This window comes from Vipera ursinii, assembly GCF_947247035.1.
Source record: "Vipera ursinii genome assembly, chromosome: 6".
Lineage (NCBI taxonomy): Eukaryota > Metazoa > Chordata > Lepidosauria > Squamata > Viperidae > Vipera > Vipera ursinii.
Genome location: NC_139515.1, coordinates 6,120,055 through 6,143,756, shown reverse-complemented (window position 1 = coordinate 6,143,756; position 23,702 = coordinate 6,120,055). Strand labels below are relative to the sequence as shown.

At 41.2% G+C, this 23,702-nt stretch overlaps 1 protein-coding gene across 1 annotated transcript; it reads right to left on the bottom strand.

Annotated features, from left to right (window-relative positions):
- Nucleotides 1-529: 529 nt before the first annotated feature.
- Nucleotides 530-23,407, bottom strand: GNAI1 (G protein subunit alpha i1; the record flags this gene model as incomplete). Its single annotated transcript, XM_083366350.1, has 8 exons — nucleotides 530-1,169; nucleotides 3,791-3,944; nucleotides 4,946-5,075; nucleotides 6,875-7,003; nucleotides 9,705-9,862; nucleotides 13,126-13,267; nucleotides 13,359-13,401; nucleotides 23,290-23,407. 8 exons carry the CDS (start codon nucleotides 23,405-23,407, stop codon nucleotides 979-981), a joined length of 1,065 nt encoding a protein of 354 aa, XP_083222476.1. The 3' UTR covers nucleotides 530-978.
- Between the last annotated feature and the right edge of the window lie 295 nt (nucleotides 23,408-23,702).

The window sequence follows — 23,702 nt, the reverse complement described above, 5'->3', positions numbered from 1 at the left end:
TATTTAATCCTGAGCAAGTGGAAAGTTTCCTTTATGCAAGAGAAAGTTTACAATGCTAATTACAGATCTATAAATAAAAATTAAGAAAAAGAAGGCAACATGCATAATGTGGAAAAAAAGGACTCTTTTAGAAGTGTAATTAACAATCCCCAAAGCAAAATCATGGTATTGTACAGTAATAAACAGCTTTTAAAACATGAGCGCTCGGTAATATGCAGCAAATCATTTAAATGTTGTGTTCAGTGTTTACATAAACCAAACAGTAGACCTGAATATTCGTAACTCAGGGCTGAACTGTGGGGTCCTTGGTGCTCTCTGAGCTTGGTGGTTTTCTTGCAGATTGTTTCATTACCAAACAAAATAATATCGTCAGTCTTTGGTTTTCTCTGATGATGTAGCCCAGGTTGGTAATGAAACGTCTGCAAGAAAACCACCAAGTTTAGAGGGCACCAGGGACCTCACAAAACCAGCAAAAGTCAATGCACAATCAAGGTATTTGAGAAGGCATCTCCAGTGGTGCTTCAAACAGTAGGATGGTGGCCATAATGAAGACATGACCCCTTCTACTATGTGCTACACATGTAAAAAGTGCAGGACTTCCATTGTGTAGTCCCAAGAACCGTACTGACTACCTGGTCAATGCTCCACAGCAGTATTCATGGTTGCCTAGCATTAGGCAAACTCATCCGATGAACGTGTAGAAAAATGGTTTGCAGAATGAAAGACAATATTTCGTTCACGGTCCTCAGAACGCATGGGTGACTACACAAACTAGCAGGACCGAATTTCTGAACTGAGTCTTTAACCCAAGGCCACACACGGACACACACACAAAAAAAATCACCCCCATATTATATAAATAAAAATAAATAAGCCCCCACCCACCCCAAACTTATTCATGGTCTTTTTAAAAAAAAAAGAAAAAGAAAAAGCACATTTGGTTTTTGTAAAAAAAAAAGTAGAGTTGGATGTATGTGTTTAGAATAAGCCACAGTCTTTCAAATTATTCTTGATGATGACGTCGGTGACCGCATCAAAGACAAACTGCACATTCTTGGTATCAGTGGCACAGGTGAAGTGGGTGTAGATTTCTTTTGTGTCTTTTCGCTTGTTTAGGTCTTCAAACTGACACTGGATGTACGCAGCTGCTTCTTCATATGTATTTGAGCCTAAAGGGTGGGGGGGGGGACGACAACAATAATTTAGACATTTTAAGCTTGGAAGAGAGAGGCAGCTTACGGGGTCTTTCAAGAAGTTTGCAAGAATAACAGGGTTATTGTCTTGTCTTCATTGGACTAGACATACCTAGTGTCATGGTTCTGACAGATGAAACTCTTCGAAAGATGCTTGAGGCATTGTTTACCTTAAAGTACCTTTTATTCGAGTAGCAGAATATTGGCATTTACATAATTGAAGCCAAAAACTGAATTCCCCTCCCCTGGGCACATAGTATCAAAGTACAATTCCCTCCTTCAATTAACAGTCATAAATCACGTTCCCCCAATTAGCTTGAAGTGCAGGCTTCCTCTCCAGCCCCCCAGCTCGCCAATTCTTTATCAGTTCTGGGGGTTCAATAACCTTGATTCTCATGCTATGTTTAGTGTTGTTATGTCTAGCTGGACTCTCATTCCCAGTGTCATCTAACTCTGAAAGCGAAAAGGAAAAAATGGCTACATTTCCATCTGTTGTCAATGCAAAAACATCCGATGTTAGCAGCGTGGACACCTAGTTCATCATATGGAAGACTCTATACCATTCCAGACAAATGGATGTCCAGTCTCATCTTAAAAGCCTCCAGTGTTGGAGCATTCCCCCACTTCTGGAGGCAAGCCGTTCCACTGATTAATTATTCTCACTGTCAGGAAATTTCTCCACAGTTCTGAAAATGGCTGAAGTTGAAGGGCTACATTTTAAGAAACTTTAGGTCATGGAAAAGCATTGGGGCAGGTTGGGTAAATCGTCCTGTCAAGCTTGAGATTCAATACTTCCCCATGGTACAAAGCTCTTTGCTGGAATGTATTGTAGCTACCTTGCATATCTGTAGCACAGGGATGGAGATATCAGAGTTTCTAAATCAGAATTAACTCCCAATTACTACCTAGATAGGTCCCTGCAGCTTTCTAAGCAAGATTTTGGAAGTGGTTTGCCATTTCCTTCTTTCCAGGGCTGAACAAGATTGACTGGCCCAAGACCACCCAGCTGATTTTGTGCCTAAATCAGGACTAGTAGTCATGGTATCCCGGTTTATACTCAGGTCCCTTCACCACTACTCCAAATTACTAATGATTTTGATAGACATTACTATTATGATGCTTATGTGATCCATTGTGTCTGACTCTTGACGACTCTATGGGCCAAATCGTTCCACATGTGAAAAGACTTTTTAGACTTTCCTGTAATTAGCAAATGTAATAATCTGTCATTTGCATTAGATTGTTCACAGCGTGGAGGGAATTTTTTTTTCTTCAATTAAATCTTTAAAATTCTTTATAAAATCTTCTTTTTTTATGTAAGAGTCATTTTAGTTAAATACTTTACTTTTTTAAAAAAAGGCTTTGGGGGCCATTTTAGCCACAGCTCGCCTTGTAGGAAACAAAATGGCTTCTACAACAAAACAAATAGCTCCCTCATTCTCCATTCTCAGACTGTAAGATGCCAAGATCACAAACAATACACAAAGAACATCTGTTAGAATAGGTCCTAGCATAATTTAGGCATCAGTGACAATGTTAAGTTTAGCCACAACTAAAATATGCAATTTCCCTAATTTAAAATAATGAAGCCCGTTCCTTAAATAACTTACGTTCAATTTCTGAATATACTTCATAGCCTATAAATAGAGGAGAACATTTTCTATGCCTTAATCTTAAATGACTGCAGGATGGGAGGAGATCCTATTCTGATCCTCCATTTGTTAAATTAAATATTTTGCTGCTGCTTTAGTTCCCTCTGCTTGACATTATTGGGTTGGATTAAATCCCTTAACAATAGCATCTTTATATTATATTTATGCCAGCAATGTGTTTTGACCAAAAAAAATTAGCCGTTCAACTTTCTCATGAGCCATAAATGATCTTTCAAGGATATATTAACATCAGCATTTTTTTTAAAAAAAGGATCAGAATTCATCCTGGAGAAAATATATGTGGTCACTAGTCTTGACACCAACTTGATAGACCGTAATCATCAGAAGTTCCCTTAAAAATCCTATAAAAGTCAAAAATCAGAGTTTGGGAGGAGGAGGAGGAGGAGGAAAGAGAAAGTTTGCAGTTGAAATATAATTATTAAATTTTAATAGCAGTCTTGAGGCCTACAAGGACCTTGGGTTGCCAGCTGTTGCTTTGAGTTGCCAATGTTTTATTTGGTCTATTTACTATATTGTCTAAATTACAACTTACTTCTGTATATGCAACCATTCAGTGCTGTAACTGTTAAGTCTGCTACAGCACAGTACAAAATTACAATGACAAGTTAAACCCTTTACAGAATGTTCACATCACACCAGAGAGATTCTTAAGTCTGTGCAACTATTTTCACTTTGCTCCATAATAATGCTAATTCAGTTATTAAAATATCACATTATTTTATGTGAGAGATGAAATCTGGAGTATGTGCAGCAAACAGTTCCATAAATACCATTCACATCCTATCAGATTCTTATTATTTAGGAGAACAAAAAAAGAAATGTCAATATTTACTATACTCATAAGTTCCAAGACAATAATTCTCTTTTTTTTTATTCTCCTTCCCTCAACATGTTTTCTCTGCCTAAAACATGAGAGAAATATACCTGGATATTCTGGATAACAAATAGTAAGAGGACTCCTTTTAATTTTTTCTTCAAAGAGATCCTTTTTATTTAAGAACAGGATAATAGAGGTGTCTGTAAACCACTTATTGTTGCAGATGCTATCAAACAGTTTCATGCTTTCATGCATCCTATTCTGCAATTGGGGAGAAAAGAGAGAATATATCACTTTAATAATATCAAGATCAATTCACAAATACTCGCAATGAAATAGATCAAGAAAATAAAAACTCGGTGTACCTAAACAACAAGGACATTTCTTATTTCAGACAATTATTTGAATTCTTCACATCAATAATTCAAATTTATGTAAGACCATCTTAAAAGAGTTTAGCTATTGCTTGGTTCGGCTACCTTTTATCAAAATTAAGTATTTTTTATCATATTTTACAATGTGTTTATCATGATTATTTCTAAGAAGTATTTTTAACACCAAAAACGCTATTTGGAAACAAATAAGCCAATCCTTAAAAACAGAATGCTACTTCATCTCTAGACAAGCTAGATAAGAAAATTATCGTAACCGTTCGCTCACTGGTAAATTGGTAAAATGTGATTAAATTACAGGTAGTCCTTGACTTCCAACCACAACTGGGCCCCAAAATTTCTGTTGCTAAGCAAGACAGTTGTTAAGTGAGTTCTGGCCCATTTTACAACCTTTCTTGCCTCAGTTGTTAAGTGAATCCTTGCACTTGTTACTAACTTATTTGTTAAGTAAATCTGGCTTCCCCATTGACTTTGCTCATCAAAGGTTTGTAAAAGGTGATCGCTTCTCTTTCTTTCTTTCTTTCTTTCTTTCTTTCTTTCTTTCTTTCTTTCTTTCTTTCTTTCTCTTTCCTTTTCCTTTTTCTCTTTTTTCTTTCTTCCTGCCTTCCTTCCTTCCTCCCACTTTGCTCTCTCTCTCTCTTTCTTTGCTTTCTTCCTTCCTCTCTCTCTTTTCTTTCCTTCCTTCCTTTTTCTTTCTTTCTATTTTTTCCTTCCTTCCTCCCTCCCTCCCTCTTTGCTCTCTCTCTCTCCCTGCTTTCTTCCTTCCTTCCTCCCTCTCTTTCTTTCCTTCATTCTTTCTTTTTTTCTCTCTCTCTTCCTTCCTCCTTTCTTTCTTTCTTTCTTTTTTTACTTACTTACTTACTTACTTACCATTTCTTCATCTTCTGCAAGGACCAAGTCATAATCGCTAAGTGCCACACAAAAAATTATAGCTGTAACACCCTCAAAGCAGTGGATCCACTTTTTTCGTTCTGATCTTTGGCCTCCAACGTCAAACATCCTGTAAAAGAAGAGCCAAAATAATAATAATAATAAATCCCCCCAATCAGCAGATTTCAAGATGGGATTCTTCTACCAAGACCGAAATTAATTAAAGCAACTATAATTGAAGAGAAAGGCTATAAACCTAGCAAGTTTGGAAGAAAAATTAAACCCATTTCACAATATACACGTCGTATCTCTACATTCATTAGAAGATACGACCATTTTTTTCCTTTTCGGTTTTGCAGATTAGATCCTTAATCGTAAACTGTGGGATGTGCTCTTTTCTGGAGCTGCTGTTTCCCAGGATCTTCCTTTTTTTTCTTTCACTTTTGTATTTTATTCTCCACCTTCTGTCCCAAACTAAGTTAAAACGATCACAAACTGAACGAACGAACGAATCAATCCATCAATCAATGAAATAACAGTGAAGATCTTCATGATTTTATGTTCCGTATAGAAGCACTACACATGTTTTCATGCTGAGGACATACTGAAAAGCGCTCCAAGCTCTTTGCTCATAAGATTGCTGTAGTTAGTTTCCTAAAGGTAAAGGTAAAGGTTCCCCCGCACATGCGTGCTAGTTGTTTCCAACTCTAGGGGCCGGTGCTCATCTCTGTTTCAAAGCCGACGAGCCAGCGCTTGTCCGAGGACGTCTCCATGGTCACGTGGCTGGCATGACTAGATGCCAAAGGTGCACGGAACGCTGTTACCTTCCCACCGGAGTGGTCCCTATTTTTCTACTTGCATTTTTATGTGCTTTCGAACTGCTAGGTTGGCAGAAGCTGGGACGCGTAACAGGCGCTCACTCTGCTATGCGGCACTCGGGATTCGACCGGCAAACTGCCGACCTTCTGATCAACAAGCTCAGCGTCCTAAGCCACTGAGCCACCGCGTCCCTTTTAGTTAGTTTCCTAAGTATGTACAAAACCCTGAAGCGCACCTTCAATTTGATTCTTCAGTTAAATCATTGCACTGAAACCGATTCCAAATCAAATATCTATGGAGTTTCCCATGCTATCTTCAAAAGCAAAGTCCACATTCTGGACAGAGAGGACCTCTGCTCTGAAAGAGGAGTCAAAGAGGCCATCTGCATTAAGATTGGGCAGCCCTCTCTCGTCAGAGGGGAGAGATACACCAACCCGCCTCCTGTTTACAACACAGTCCTTTCAGCAGGTCCAAGAAGGCTCCACACGCTCTACTCAGGTGACCTTGAGGGCACAGATAAACCTCCAAGTGCCCACAACAACTCTCAGAAAGAGTACTAATGACCAGATGACTGCAAGGAATATCCATCCTCCCATTCCCCACCATTCAGTCAGCTTCTTGGATGAGAAGCGAAACGTCTTCAAGGAAAAAGAACAACAGGGACGTCCAGTTGCCTTTTGAAGAAGCACCTTTGGAATTCCAAATCAAACCATTAGCAAATCAAATCAGAGGGCTGCAAAACACTTTTTTTTTTTGATTCCATGGATATTTCCTTCTATGATTGTTACGGACAATGTGGCCATTTCTTTTCCAAAAATTGGAGAATAGGCATGAGCGTTCAAGGAGGGGCAAGGAAGAGGGAGCAAAATGATACTGTAGGTCGTGTAATAACATCACACAAACCTCACGCAAGAATATAAGGGTGGTATTTTCACTGTGGCTTTTCAACATGTCCATAACGTGGAATTCCCCCAATGCTTGCCAGCTGAAAAATACTATGAAATACACTGTTCTGGACAGCAATATAGTCTCTTTCCACATTTCATGGGAGGAAAATATTTGAATAATACACTGAACACCCAGTGGCATGCTTTTAAGGCCATTACTTACTTAAAATGGAGATCTTTGAAAGTAAAATGAGTTTCCACTATTCCTGTGGTTTTCACTCTGGTCCTGAGCACATCTTGCTGTGTTGGGATATAATTGATGTGGGCTATTCGGTCCAAATCATTCAAATAGCTAGTAAGACAGAACAAATATTGAAGGCTTTTTAATCTTAGACTGATCTCTACGTATAAGAAAGATTAGCTTTACCAAAATATTCTTTTAACTGCTTTGAAGTTGAGGACAGCTTCCAAGAATTGTGGTCCTGGTTGTATGGACAACAGATTCAGCTTCTGAAAACTACTCAGAAGATGGCTACAAAGTCAGGTATGAAGACTGAATTCATATGTTACGCTAAGCAACAGCAATTATTAGCAAAAAGGCAAATGCCAAATGGACTTGATGATTCTTCTCTCTAAGGTATGACTATCAAAACCTTCTCCATGGTTGGCGAGTCCTTCAAGTAGCAGTTGTGTGAGCAACTGACCCAGAACTAATCAACAGGTATGTTACTTAGATGGGAAAATGGAAGATTTGTTCAGAAACCTCTATCCTAATGTGAAATATTAATGTTTGAAATCCTGTAATTCTGCTGTGTTCAGCAGATTTACTTCCAGTTCAATGTTTATCAAAAAGCTAGCTTGATGAGACTTGTGTCTAGATACTGTAGATGTGGCTAGAATAACAGCCCTGCAGAAAAATCATAATTCAATGGAACTTATCTCTAAGGAAAAACAGAACAATCATGCTTATCACACTAGAAAACATTATTCTAATCAGAACTGGAGAACGTCAGACTTTCTTAATATTTAGGCTAATTTACAGAATCAATTATTCCCAAGGTGCTTTTTCAAAAAGCAACTGGTCTTTGTTTTGCCTTGAAGATGTTTCGCTTCTCATCCAAGAAGCTTCTTTTGTTCTGACTGAATGGTGGAGGGTGAAAAGATGGGTATCCCTTCTAGTCATCTGATCATTAGTACTCTTTCTGAGAATCGTTGAGGCCACTTGGAGGTTTATCTGTGCCCTCAGGGTCACCTGAATAGTGCAAATGGGTGTGGAATCTTCTTAGAACTGCTGTGTTGTAATTAATCTGAGAGCACAGGTAAACTTCCAAGTGGCCTCAACGACTCCTCTCAGAAAGAGTACTAATGACCAGATGACTGCATGGAATATAAATCCTTCCATTCAGTCAGAAATGAAAAAGCTTCTTGGATGAGAAGCGAAACATCTTCAAGGTTAAAAACAAAGTCCAGTTGCCTTTTGAAAAGGCACATTTGGGACAACCAGGACCTGGATGACTGAGAATCTCCACAGACATTTACAAAATCAATTGTTTAAAACTAAGTTTGATTCCATATGTGAAACTCAATTTCATTAAGGGCCGCATCAGCATTTTGGTTGCCCTCAAGGGGCCGGGTGGGTATGGCCAGGGTGGGTGTGGCCTATTGGGTGGGCGTGGCTAGAGTGTGAATGGCCTACTGGGTGGGCGTGGCCAGCTCTACATCGTTGGCATCAAGGGTGCCTATGGGGGCCTGGGCAGGAGTGGGACAGATCTGGGGGTCTCTAGCAGGAGGAGGGTCTCTGGGCCAAGGCAGTGGGGGCCGTTCCCTCACTGTTTCCAGGATGGCTTCGCGGGCCACATGAAGCCACTTCGCGGGCCAGATCCGGCCCCCGGGCCTTGTATTTGACATGCCTGTCTTATACTGTACAATTAAGTGATTCTACATTCAGTTTTCTGCCAGATGTGCAATGACATGTATATTTTTGCCAGGAATATTGTCTTTTGACACATTCACGTTAAACAAATTATACTTAAAACCAGAGTCTTTTTATGGAATGATCAAGTTTTGGAGCCAGTTCCATCACCAATAAAAACCACTTCTAACCAAGCAGTTCGAACAAAAAAAGTGATTTATGAGGGCCCCCAAATTTTGATGATGTGATGCTGAGACAGTCATAAGTGTAAGGAGTGCTTGTAAATCACTTTTTCCGGTGCCGCTGTAACCTCAGTCAATAAATGAAGGGTTGTAAATCAAGGATTGACTATAATCTTCATTGAGATAATCAAGAATGATTATACAGAAATAGTATCCAATTCTTAAATAGAATCAGGAGCAGCAGAGATCTGTACTGTAAGATATTGATTAGTGTAAGAATAGACTTTTGTAATATTAGAATAACAGAGTTGGAAGGGACCGTGGAGGTCTTCTAGTCCAAACCCCTGTTCAAACAGGAGACCCTGTACCATACCAGACAAGTGGCTGTCCAGTCTCTTCTTAAAAGCCTCCAGTGATGGAACATCCACAAGTTCTGGAGGCAAGTCATTCCACCGATTGATTATTCTCACCATTAGGAAATTTCTCCTTAGTTCTAGGTTGCTTCTCTCCTTGATTAGTTGCCATCCGTTGCTTCTTGTCCTGCCCTCAGGTGCTTTGGAGAATAGCTTGACTCCCTCTTCTTTGGGGCAGCTCCTCGAATATTGGAACACCGCTATCATGTCTCCCCTTTTCACGACTAGACAAACCCAATTCCTGCAACCGTTCTTCATATGTTTTTAGCCTCCATCCCCCTAATCGTCTTTGTTGCTCTTTTCTGCACTCTTTCCAGAGTCTCAATATCTTTTTTTTATATTGTGGTGACCAAAACTGGATGCAGGATTCTAAGTGTGTATTCAACGTGGTTGTATTTTAGATCTATAGGGGGTACATATAGTTCTGCACAAATTTACCTTGGTTGAAGTGGCTTTGGCTGTTCTCATTTTCTGCAAAAATCAAAGCTCTGATTTGTTATGTCACAGCATTTTCATCAGATGGCATAGTTCTTTTTGCATACTTACTATGCGGCTGAGTCATTTAGCTGATACTCTCTCGATCGGTTGAAACAGGCTCGAACACCAAGATCTTTCCACAATCTTTTGATCACACCAGCAAGTTCTCCTGTCATAAAACCTTCTTCTGTTGCTCCAGCAAGGACAAAGAGTAGACGTGCATCATCCTAGGAGGAGGAGGAGGAGGAGGAGGAGGAGGAGGAGGAGGAGGAGAAAAAGAAGAAGAAGAAGAAGAAGAAGAAGAAGAAGAAGAAGAAGAAGAAGAAGAAGAAGAAGAAGAGGAGGAGGAGGAGGAGGAGGAGGAGGAGGAGGAGGAGGAGGAGGAGGAGGAGGAGGAGGAGGAGGAGGAAGAGGAGAAGTAGTAGTTAAAAATTTTTATTCATTTTGTAGGAATTGCTACCTCTGGAGGTTTTCGCTGCAGTTATATATCTTCTTAGTGGGAAGCGATTTTTAGGAGGAAAAAAAAAATCCATTCCCACAATGATTTCAGGAATCGCAAATAAGTGTTTCCAGGACTACATGATCAAATGTCCAGATGGCAGGGAGTGAATCCCTCCTCTTGAGGTGTGGTCCTCGGGTTCAGTTGGGCTTGTTGCTTACATACCTGGCGCCCAGCTGTGTGGCAACAGCCCTGCCCGAGCTGCTCGACACCCTCTCAGGGTTGGCGGTGGAGTTCCCCAGGCTTATAGTCCTGGGTGACTTCAACCTGCCATCACTGGGAGGGTCGTCGGAGTTAGCTCGGGAGTTCATGGCTTCCATGACAGCCATGGGCCTGACCCAGGTTATTGAGGGCCCGACTCATGAGGGGGATCACACTCTCGACCTGGTGTTCCTGTCTGGACAGTGGTTGGATGATCTGGGAGGGGGTTCTCCATCCATCACCCCTCTGTCATGGTCAGATCATCACTTCCTGAGGCTGGTTTTCCGTCATGCCATCCCCCGCCGCTGGGCGGCGGAGCCGACCAGGTGGTTCCGCCCCAGGCGCCTAATGGACCCAGATCGGTTCCAGAGGGCGCTTGGGCCTATACCTATCACCCTTACCCACAGCCCAGTCGATGCCCTGGTGGAGGCCTGGGAAACGGCAGCCACCAGGGCACTCGACTGCGTTGTACCCATGCGACCTCTGACCCGTCGCAGATCCCGCTGGGCCCCATGGTTCTCTGTGGAGGTCCGGGAGATGAAGCGTCGGAGACGAGGTCTAGAGAGCGGTTGGAGATCCAGCCAATCCGAATCCGACTGATTGCAGTTAAGAACCTTTATAAGGTCTTATCTTGCGGCGATAAGGACGGCGAAGTCTAACTACTTTGCCGCCCTTATCGCGTCCGCAGATAATCGCCCGGCCGCCCTGTTTAGGGTGACTCGCTCCCTCCTTAATCAGGAGGTGAGAGAGGATCCCTTGCAGGGACGAGCCGAGGAGTTTAGTCATCATCTGGCGGACAAAATTGCTCGGATCCGGACCGGCTTGGACTCTGACTGGGCAGAGTCTGATGTGGAGGAATCAGGCGGTCTTGAGCACGTTATCTGGACTGAGTTCGACCCTGTTTCCCCTGATGATGTGGACAGGATCATGGGGAGACTGAGCACCACCACCTGTTTGTTGGATCCGTGCCCCTCCTGGCTAGCTTATGCGGCTCGGGAAGGAACACAAGGCTGGTTCCATGCAGTAATAACTGCTTCCTTGAAGGAGGGTGTCTTTCCTGCCACCTTGAAGGAGGCGGTGGTGAGACCCCTTCTCAAGAAGCCTGCTTTGGACCCGGCTGTTTTAAACAACTACAGTCCAGTCTCCAACCTTCGCTTTCTGGCGAAGGTTGTTGAGAGTGTGGTGGCGCATCAGCTCCCTCTGTTCCTGGAGGAAACTGATTATCTGGACCCGTACCAATCGGGCTTCAGGCCCGGACACAGCATGGAGACGGCATTGGTTGCGCTGGTGAATGATCTCTGGAGGGCTAGGGACAGGGGTTGTTCCTCTGTCCTGGTCCTATTAGATCTCTCAGCGGCGTTCGATACCATCGACCATGGTATCCTGCTGCGGCGTCTCAGGGGGCTGGGAGTGGGAGGCACCATCCTACGGTGGTTCTCCTCCTACCTCCAGGGCCGCTCGCAGTCGGTGTTGACAGGAGGGCAGAGATCCGCCCCGAGGTCTCTCATTTGTGGAGTTCCTCAGGGGTCGGTTCTCTCGCCTCTCCTGTTCAACATCTATATGAAGCCGCTGGGCGAGATCATTTGTGGTTTTGGGATGGGGTATCACCAGTATGCTGATGATACCCAACTTTTTCTTTCCACCCCGAACCAACCCAGTGATGCCCTCTCCGTGATGTCCCGGTGCCTGGAGGCGGTTCAGGTCTGGATGGGGAGAAACAGGCTTCGTCTCAATCCCGCCAAGACTGAGTGGCTGTGCATATCGGCATCTCGGGTTAACCAAGTTATTCCATCCTTAATGATGGGGGGTGAGGTGTTACCCCCCGTCGATAGGGCTCGCAACTTGGGCGTCCTCCTGGATTCACGGCTCAATTTTGAAGATCACATAGGAGCCGTGACCAGGGGGGCTTTTGCTCAGGTTCGCCTGGTGCGCCAGTTGCGTCCCTATCTGGACCGAGACGCCCTACGCACAGTTACTCACACGCTTGTGACCTCCCGTTTGGACTACTGTAACGCTCTCTACATGGGGCTGCCCTTGAAGACCACTCGGAGGCTTCAACTGGTAAAGAATGCAGCCGCGCGAGTTGTAATGGGGGTTTCCCAATACTCCCATGTAACACCTCTACTCCGCGAGCTGCATTGGCTTCCGGTTGCCCTCCGGGTGAAATTCAAGGTGCTGGTTATCACCTATAAAGCCCTACATGGCCTGGGTCCGGGATATCTGAGGGAACACCTGCTGCCGGCATCAAACGCCCTTCGCCCAGTGCGCTCCCACGGGGAGGGTCTGCTCAGGGTCCCGCCGGTAAGAGATTGCCGGCGGGTGACACCCAGGGATAGGGCCTTCTCGGTGGGAGCGCCTGCCCTCTGGAACCAGCTGCCGGTGGAGCTGAGAACTGCCCCCGACCTCCGATCATTCCGCCGGGGCCTGAAGACCTGGCTCTTCGAGCTCTCGGGCCCAGGCTGAGGAGAAATTTTTAATTGGGGTTCTTTTTAATTGAGTACAGGGTCAATTTAATAATTTTTAATTTAGTTTTTAACTTTTGTATGTTGGATTTTTAATTCCCTGTAAACCGCCCTGAGTCCTCAGGGAATAGGGCGGTATATAAATGTAACTAAATAAAAAATAAAATAAATAAATGCTAAGATTTTAGGAGCAGGAACCCAAGAGAGAACTACTGACATATCAATTTCAGGAAATGACAGCTACAATGTTCCTGAATTTCCGAATTCCGAATTAACTTCAGAATTAAGAAGAGTATTTAAAGGGAATATTAGAAAAGTTAATACTTACAGCCCTGGCTGAATCTCCAAAATCTATTTTCAGTCTCCCCATAGCTCTTATGATAGCAATAATGGACTGAATCGTATTACTGTAGACAACTGCCTTATATTGTTTACATTCTTCTTCTGAATATCCAGCTTCATGGATAATTCTGTTTCAGGAAAAATAAAAATATCCTTTAGTTTAATGACATCATTTACTGACTTTACTAAGTTTATATCCTCATGCTTAGGCATACTTACTTCATTTGTTTGACGATTGTGCTTTTTCCTGATTCACCGGCTCCTAAAAGACACAATGAGTTATTTAATGGAAATATTCTAAATAAAGGAATATAGTAGAATTAGCTCATCTGATCATATTTCCTCTTTGGCTTAACCAGGAAAGCTGACATCAATCTTGCAAGTCTAGAGGTCAAGTTCAGTTGTATATTTAATAGCCAGACTTCACTGATCTGGCTCTTACCTTGAACAAAATTCAATTTTTTTAAGAGACAGGTACAAACTTGTGACTGTGAGCTATATGATTGATTGATTGATTGATTGATTGATCGATCGATCGATCGATTGATTTTCTGACTGATTTTGAAGATCTAGGCAGAGGTGTGTATTGGCTAGTGTCAAAGAAAATGGCAGAGCTGTTGTTCCAAAAGGCAATTTAACTTTCTTGGGGTTTTTTTCCCCCTTGAAAACATTTCACTTCTCATCCAAGAAGCTTCTGAAGAACTTCAGTTTTCTTCTGAAGAACTCCAGAAGTTCTTCGGAAGAAGTTCTTCAGAAGCGTCTTGGATCTTCGGAAGAAGTTCTTCAGAAGAGTCTTGGATCTTCGGAAGAAGTTCTTCAGAAGCGTCTTGGATCTTCGGAAGAAGTTCTTCAGAAGCGTCTTGGATGAGAAGCAAAACTTTTTCAAGGAAAAACCAAAAAACTCCAATTGCTTTTTGGAAAAGCACCTTTGGGACAACCATGACCTGGATGATCGATACACAGAGACTTTTTTTTCTCCTCTTCCAGGTTTTCCCCTCTTTTCTTTCTTTGCTGATCTATATGGCTTAAATATGAAAAGTATGTAAAATAAACTCTGAAAATGCATAGTTTAGCTTTCAGAATTTTGCCATGAAATTTCAGCAGTGTGCTTGCATCTCTAATGAACTATCATGAGGTCTTTTTTCTGCTAAAAACAAAGGATATTGTCAGCCCCAGCCCCAAAATGACATAGAACAATCCAGCCGAAGTTCAGTTCTTTGTTTCCTTACATGCAATAGACCAGGGGTCTTCAAACTTGGCCCTTTTATGAATTGTGGACTTCAACTCCCAGAATTCCTCAGCTAGGCATGCTGGCTGAGGAATTCTGGGAGTTGAAGTCCACAAGTCATAAAAGGGCCAAGTTTGAAGATCCCTGCAATAGACAGAATCTTGCCAGGCTAAACTATGCTACCCTAATGGATTTATTCTGGAAGATTCCAGTGAGTGGCTATCCTAAATTTCATCTTCTGTCTCCTATCCAGCTCCAGGCTGTGCTGCCTCTTGTCTGCCCCCCCCCACATCCTTGAAATAAATATGTTCCCTCCTTCCCTGAAAATTGCCTCTTTACTCTAATCCATCACTCCACCTCCCCCTTGGTAGACACAACCGTTCACATATTTTTAAAGAGCAGAAAATTACATTGCTTGTCTAACAGTCCTTTACTGCTTCAATGCTTCTCTAAACCCTGATAAGTTACCATCTTAGAATATGGATCAATTTTTCTGGCCCATATTCTAGATTAATACCAAATATGAGGATCACAGTTCTCCAACACATATTCCAATTCCTTCCTGGAATCTCTCGACATTTTTATAACTCACTTATTCTTCCTTAGATAAGCTAGATTGGTTTGGTGAACATCAATCATATTCTACTCTTCCTTCAGTTAAATCAAGATCTCTACTTATCTTACACAGGGTAAGCTGCTCAGCCAACTGGGAAAAAAACAATCTGAAGGATTTGCCTTGACTTCCCCCAACACTTTCTTTGCAATTTGAACTACTGATGTTGCTGTTGGGAAGTGAGAATATAGGTAAAGGTAAAGGTTCCCCCACACATGCGTGCTAGTCGTTTCCAACTCTAGGGGCGGATGCTCATCTCCGTTTCAAAGCCGAAGAGCCAGTGCTTGTCCGAGGACATCTCCATGGTCATGTGGCCGGCATGACTAGATGCCAAAGGCGCACGGGACACTGTTACCTTCCCACCGCAGTGGTCCTTATTTTTCTACTTGCATTTTTTACGTGCTTTCGAACTGCTAGGTTGGCAGAAGCTGGGACAAGTAACAGGCGCTCACTCTGTTACGCGGCACTTGGGATTTGACCCCCCAAACTGCCAACCTTCTGATCGACAAGCTCAGCGTCCTAACCCACTGAGCCACCGCCTCCCTTAGTGAGAATATAGTTCCAGCTAAAAGAAGTCTATTTCTACTTTTCAGAAGTCAGAAGACCAAAAATAAATATTTAACACAGAATTTAAAAAAGTTAATTAAATTAAATTAAATTAAATTAAATTAAATTAAATTAAACCCTGAGAGCTTATACACTGGAGACAAATTCCTTGTGCGTCCACTCACACTTGGCCAATAAAGAATATTCTATTCTAAAGAGTATTCTATTCTATTTTTAAAAAATTGGATAGAGATAAATGCCTAAAGATTGCATTAATGTCGCAACTCAGGAAAAAAAAGTCTATATAAGATCTGTTGTTTTAAAGATGTTTAGAATCAACTGACAGTCTATTTGATCTCAATATGCCATTAGTTAAATATATAACCTCTTAAATATATAACCATTATATTTATGAACAGAGCATATCCCATTTCATCTAAATATTTAGGTAGGTATGGGGAAATGTGTGGAGTTTGTTTTCCTAGAGGTGAAAAACCTCTAGGAAAAACACACAACGCAAATCAGCATTCTCTGATTATGTTGATTTTCAGATTTAAGATTGAAACATAATCTAATCCCTCTTTGGGCACAGCTGTTATAGGGGAAAGACACATACTCCTGAATATATCAGATATATACTTTCATATTTATTCATATAATTCAGATTCTTAATAGAATTTGATACCTAGGAAAACAAATTCAACATACCACTCACCCATAGTTACCTAAAAAATATAGGTTAAAAAAATACACCATAAAATATTTAAGAGGTAGACAAATGGCAAACTAAGATCAAATAAACTATTGGATGATTCACACCAGTTTAAGCTTGCTTCCAACTGTTTAATAATCACCAAAACAAGGAGCTATTCCTTTAAATCAGATTGCTGGAACAGCCTTGATATACTATTTTAAACACAGACTTTGTCTTCAGTGTTATATGAGGGCATGGCTCGCAGAGTACAGAACATAATAGCAATAGCACTTAGACTTATATACCGCTTCGCAGTGCTTTACAGCCCTCTCTAAGTGGTCAGCCTCTTGCCCCCATCGATCTGGGTCTTTATTTTACTGACCTCGGAAGGATGGAAGGCCGAGTCAACCTAGAGCTGGTCAGGATCGAACTCCTGGCAGTGAGCAGAGTCTGCCTGCAATACTGCATTCTAACCACTGCACCACCATGGCTTAGATAACACTAGCAATAGCACTTAAATTTATATGGCGCTTCATAGTGCTTTACAGCCCTCTCTATGTGATTTACAGCGTCAGCCTCTTGCCCCCAACAATCTGGGCCCTCATTTTACCGACCACAGAAGGACGGAAGGCTGAGTCAACCTTGAGCTGGTCAGGATCGAACTGTTGACAGTGGGCAGAATTAGCCTGCAAGGCTGCATTCTCACCACTGCGCCTCTGAACTGCCTCTGCCTCGTTTACATTTATGTATTTAGTTCAATCCCAGTCAAAACTGCGTTTCAAATTGGTGGATTTTTTTCTCTGAAACAAAAAGGCAGGAATGAGTCATCTGTTTCAACCTTCTTTAGGGAAAATCTACGATGCCACGGTTCCAACTAATGAAACACTTCAAAGAATCTTCAGTCATTGTTTATTCTAAAAAGTCTATAATAATGAGAACAAAGCGTCGGATGCATGGATGGATGCCAAAATCTGAATTCTCCTCCCCTGAACACGTCATATCAAACAGAATTCCCTCCCTTAATTAAACATCATAAATCACATTCTCCAATTAGTTTAAAATGCAAAGCTTCCCTTCCCTTCTATAACGCACCATTCCTTATCTTATTAAAAACAACTGGGGTAGCATTCTTCTCCCCCTAGCTTCATTTAATTCAAGAGCAAAACAGTTTAAAGGAAAAGGCTGCCTCTTATATTGTCAAAGCAAAAACATCCAATGTTTGCAGCATTGACAACACAAGTTGTTGATTTACTAAGTAAGCCACAGTCTAATGGATTAAATACATATAACTTTATTGTTATTTTGAATCATTGATTCGTGTCAATAATTTTATAGGCAAGTGCTCGCCACGCTACTCTTATCAATCACAGCTTCTTTCAATTGTCATACGTTCAACTTTGCATCAGATTTGATGTTAGCAAGCCAACATGTTCTGTGCGTGCGCTTTCTTTCTTTTTCCACTAACCATTCCTAGCATCATGGACTTCTCCAATGAATTTACACGCATGACTTGGCCAAAGTAAACCAGATGTAATCTAGTCCAACGTTAAGACATAACATTGTTCTAGGTTTATATCTAAAGTCTAAACAATTTTTTGTGACTTTTGCAGACCAAAATGTTGTAGTTTGTAAATTCATTCCACCAAATAAGTGGCTCTCCCATTAGTAAAAAAGTAAAGGTAAAGGTTCCCCCGCACACGCATGCTAGTCGTTTCTGACTCTAGGGGCCAGTGCTCATCTCCGTTTCAAAGCCGAAGAGCCAGCGCTTGTCCGAGGACATCTCCGTGGTCATGTGGCCGGCATGACTAGACGCCAAAGGCGCACGGAACGCTGTTACCTTCCCACCGGAGTGGTCCCTAGTTTTCTACTTGCATTTTTACGTGCTTTCGAATTGCTAGGTTGGCAGAAGCTGGGATGAGTAACAGGCGCTCACTCTGCTACGCGGCACTTGGGATTCGACCCGCCAAACTGCCGACCTACTGATCGACGAGCTCAGCGTCCTAACCCACTGAGCCACCGCATCCCTTGTTCTCCCATTAGTAGTAAGTCTTAAATAATGACAAAAGTTTCATTTCTGAGAAACTTTGTAGGGTATCTGTTATTAAACTCTGGAACAAACTATTTGATTTAAAGGACATAATTAACAAAAAAAATACATTACAATTTTATTACTTTTTATTTAAAAACAAAACCAACCCCCACCCCCACCCCCAAAAGGGAAGCAGTCTTACTCAAACTAACCAAACTAAGATTTACAGACGTTTTTAACGACGCTCAAAAATAGCCTTTGACGGACATTTAAGGAAGACGTATACGATGTACTTTATTAAACCACATGAAATTTAAATATTATTTGCCACACAGTATGTAAACTGTGCCCTCCAATTCTTTCAGATGGATCAGCACAAAGGTCGAGAGAAAAAAACCTCATTTAAAATAGGAAATAATACTGAAGGTACTTTCCAGTGTAATATTATTGTGAATTAGGTTTTTAACAACAACAACAACAACAACAACAACAACTTTGCTGATTAATATACAAGAACTCTTCACAATACATAAGTAGCTAGCCCTTTCTCATTTTTGTTTCTCCATGGACATAGTTCAACTTTACAGGAACAATAAAAAAGAATTGGATTTCCACTTGGAAACTCTTCTATAATATAAGCATCAGCCTCGACAAATACACATAACCAACAGTTTCTATAGTACGACTGATTGATTGAGCTACTTCATAGCAACGACATTTTTAACAAGATCTAAATTCTTACTACAAGAAGATAAATGAATCAAGGGCACTCAGGATCTACAATAGCTCCTGTTGGAAAAAAAATAGTTTTATTAATCTAAATGGTGCTACCCACCCACCCACCCCGATGTAAGAGACAGCTAACTGGGAACTATAAGACCTGTTGCCAGCCTAGGCTGCAAGAAACATGATAACGTAGCTAGCAAAATTAATTTCATACAATATGAAAAGATAGCAAAATCAATTTATCTGAAATAAGTCAGTCTGGCAGCATGTTACGTACTTCTCTCTTCATTTCTGACAAGGTGCAGTATTTAAGAAAAGCATCAAAGCCACCTGCCCTGCCCTGTGTCACTTCTGATACAGCATTTAAAATGTTAGGTAAGCCTACATGTGTGAATATATCTAAACCCAAGAATCCTGACCATATTATTACAAATAATAGTAGCCCTCTGAATAGCCCTGATTAGACTGCATGTGGGAAAGTGTTAGTGTCGATTTTTTGATGACGTGCTTTAAGAACGATGGGGGAGAGTGACAGAGCAGAGAGAAAAGCCCAATCAGTAGAAACAAACTTTTCTGAACAAGCTGAAAGTATTTAGTTTGGGGAAAGGAAAATTAAGGAGATATGACAACTGTGTGCAACTGTCTAATAGGGCTGTTGTACTTGTTCTATGTTGGTCCCTGGTGTTCTCTGAGCTTGGTGGTTTTCTTGCAAACTTTTCATTACCAAACTAGGTAACATCATCGGTGCTAGAAGAGACTCTAGTAATATACTAACAGCTTGCCCTGCCAGTGTTGAAGGAAGAGTGCTTGGTGGTTCCTTTATTAGACTGTTTACAGACAGATAGATACAGTAGATAGATAGATAGATAGATAGATAGATAGATAGATAGATAGATAGATAGATAGATAGATAGATAGATAGAGATAGATAGATAGACAGAGAGGTAGATAGATAGATAGATAGATAGATAGATAGATAGATAGATAGATAGATAGATAGATAGATAGATAGATAGATCGATCGATCGATCGATAGATAGATAGATAGATAGATAGATAGATAGATAGATAGATAGATAGATAGATAGATAGATAGGTAGACAGAGAGGTAGACAGACAGACAGATAGATAGATAGATAGATAGATAGATAGATAGATAGATAGATAGATAGATTGATAGATAGATAGATAGATGATAGATAGAGATAGAGATAGATAGATAGATAGATAGATAGATAGATAGATAGATAGATAGATAGACAGACAGACGTGACAGACAGACAGACAGACAGACAGAGAGGTAGACAGATAGATAGATAGATAGATAGATAGATAGATAGATAGATAGATAGATAGATAGATAGACAGACAGACAGACAGACAGACAGACAGAAAGACATGACAGACAGACAGACAGAGAGGTAGACAGAGATAGATAGATAGATAGATAGATAGATAGATAGATAGATAGATGATAGATGATAGATAGAGATAGATAGATAGATAGATAGATAGATAGATAGATAGATAGATAGATAGACAGACAGACAGACGTGACAGACAGACAGACAGACAGACATAGACAGACAGAGAGGTAGACAGAGATAGATAGATAGATAGATAGATAGATAGATAGATAGATAGATAGATAGATAGACAGACAGACATACAGACAGACAGACAGACAGACAGACAGACAGACAGACAGACAGACAGATAGGACTACCTGCAATATGATCCAAAGATTTGGCTTAAATCTAAGTTCTATATTTATATCTGTACTAAGGTTCTACACTTAGGCAAGAAAAACCAAATGCACAGGTATAGTATAGGTGGTACCTTGCTCAACAGTAGTAACTGTGAGAGGGATCTCAGAGTCCTAGTGGACAATCACTTAAACTTGAGCTAGCCGTGTGCTGGAGCTGCCAAAAAAGCCAACACAGTGCTAGGCTGCATTAACAGAGGGATAGAGTCAAGATCACGTGAAGGGTTAATACCACTTTACAACGCCTTGGTAAGACCACACTTGGAATGCTGCATCCATTTTTTGTCACCACGATGTAAAAAAGATGTTGGGACTCTAGAAAGAGTGCAGAGAAGAGCGACAAAGATGATCGGGGGACTGGAGGCTAAAACATATAAGGAACGGCTGCTGGAATTGGGTATGTCTAGTTTAATGAAGAGAAGGATGAGGGGAGACATGATAGCAGTCTTCCAATATCTCAGGGGTTGCCACAAAGAAGAGGGAGTCAAGCTATTCTCCAAAGCCCCAAAAGGCAGGAGAAGAAGCAACGGATGGAAACTAATCGAGGAGAGAAGCAACCTGGAACTAAGGAGAAACTTCCTGACAGTTGGAACAATCAACTAGTGGAACAACCTGCCTCCGGAAGCTGTGAATTTTCCAACACTGGAAGTTTTTAAGAAGAGACTGGACAGCCGTTTCTCTGAAATGGTATAAGGTTTCCTGCCTGAGCTGGGGGTTGGACTAGATAACCTCCAAGGTCCCTTCCAACTTTATCATTATTATTAAGCTCTCCCTCCCATGGAATTCAGTCAAACATATTTTTGAGGAAGCAGATTTGTAGTCAATAACCTGAAAGCTATTTAGTTGTGTTGATTTTGAAGGGCAGGTGTTTCTTTAGAATAAAAGGAAATGTTTGCCTGTGAGGTAATCGTATTGTTTATACATAACAGAAGGCAACAATAGAGTAACACTGAATTGTGGAAGAATTTTAAAGGAAGTATCTGTATTGGTTACGGCAAAGCAGTAACAAAGTCTTTTAAGAAAGCACAAAATTCCCTGGATTTTTCTGCTGTTAGAGGGAAGAGGCCTTGGCATAATGGGAAAAAAAGTAAATAACCTTGGAAAAAAAATAGGTATTCGGAAACATGAACTAGTAACAGCTTGCTGCATGCCATTTGATTTTATGAGCAATCATTTGGGTAGCATTTCCTACCTTGAGCTTTCTGTTAGTGCTAAGACTACAATTCCCAGAATTCCCTAAGCAGAAGCTTAGGAAAGGCAGGCTAAATGGATCAAAAAGATGGAAAGAAATGGAGGAAATGGAAAACATATGAATGATTGGGGGAGGGGGGAGGAGATGGAGGAGAAAAGCTACTAATACTGGCATTCCACATCAGCTACTTTCCAGATGCTCAAGGAATGCTCCCTCTTTCCCTCTCTATAGAATTCGAGAATAGGAAGGGACCTTGGAGGTCTTCTAGTCCAACCCCCTGCCCAAGGCAGAAGTCTTCATGCCATCCCAGATAAATCATGGTTCAATCTTTTCTTGAAAACCTCCAGTGATGGAGCACCCACAACTCCAGGTGGCAAGCAGGTCCATTGTCTCTAATCTGTCTGTCTCTCTCTCTCTCCTCTCTCTGTGTCTGTGTCTCTCTCACACACACATACTGTACATAACACAAATCCATAAAAGTTAGGGAATACACTTTGAATGGGAATTATTTTTTTTTTGAATGGAGACGTTCTATTCCGGTATTCATTTTCATCCCACCATCAGCCTTCCAGGTACAAGCAGTCCTCAGGTTATGACCACAGCTGAGCCCAAAATCTATGTTGCTAAGTGAAACATTTGTAACTGAGTTTTGCCGCCATTTGACAATAGAATAGAATAGAATAGAAAACAGAACAGAAAACAGAACAGAACAGAATAGAATAATAAAATAGAATAGAATAGAATAGAATAGAATAGAATAGAATAGAATAGAATAGAATAGAATAGAATAGAATAGAATAGAATAGAATAGAATAGAATAGAATAGAATAGAAATAAGAGTAGAATATAGAATAGGAGTAGAATATAGAATAGGAGTAGAGTACAGTAGAATAGAATAAAATAAGAATTAGAATATAGGAGAGAAGTAGAATAGAGTAGAAAATAGAACAGAACAGAACTGATCAGAATAGAATAGAATAGAATAGAATAGAATAGAATAGAATAGAATAGAATAGAATAGAATAGAATAGAATAGAATAGAATAGAATAGAATAGAATAGAATAGAATTTCTTTATTGGCCAAGTCTGATCGGACACACAAGGAATTTGTTTCTGATTATTAGATGATTATTAATGATAATCAGAATAGCACCAATAAGAGGGGGTAGCAAAGAAGACAAGACATACACATCATCACACTACAGCCACGCTGCACACGAAGAATCACACTACAGCCATATGCTATCCAGGTAAACATGCAACACGACGCAGCGGATCACTTGACACCGGATCCCGGTCCGGCCTCTGGAAAGAGGGTGAAAGACACCCCTGACCCCTCCTAGGAGTATCTCCTTACCCAGAAGTAGGAGCTTGACTTCCCGGGCCGCTTTCTCTCCGTCTTCTCGGAGATTTCTATCGATCATCTTGCTGCGCTCGGCCGCCGCCTTGTCCTCCGCGCTGAGAGTGCAGCCCATCGCGGGTTTTTTTTTTAAAATTATTATTATTATTATTTTTTGGGGGGGGGTGTTGCAGGGAAAGACCCGCAAGAAGAGGGGGAGAAGAGACTTAGATGAGACTTAGCTGGGGGGGGGAGTAGGCCGGAAAAAAGGTGGAAGGGAAATTGAGCCGGCCAAGCACACACCCCCTCCAGCCCCCCCCAAAAAAAGGGGAAGAGCGAGGCCCCGAGGGGGTCGATCCGCGTTCCCAAGCTTTGCCAAGGATCGAAGCCTCCGAGGGAATAATAATAATAATAATAATAATAATAATAAT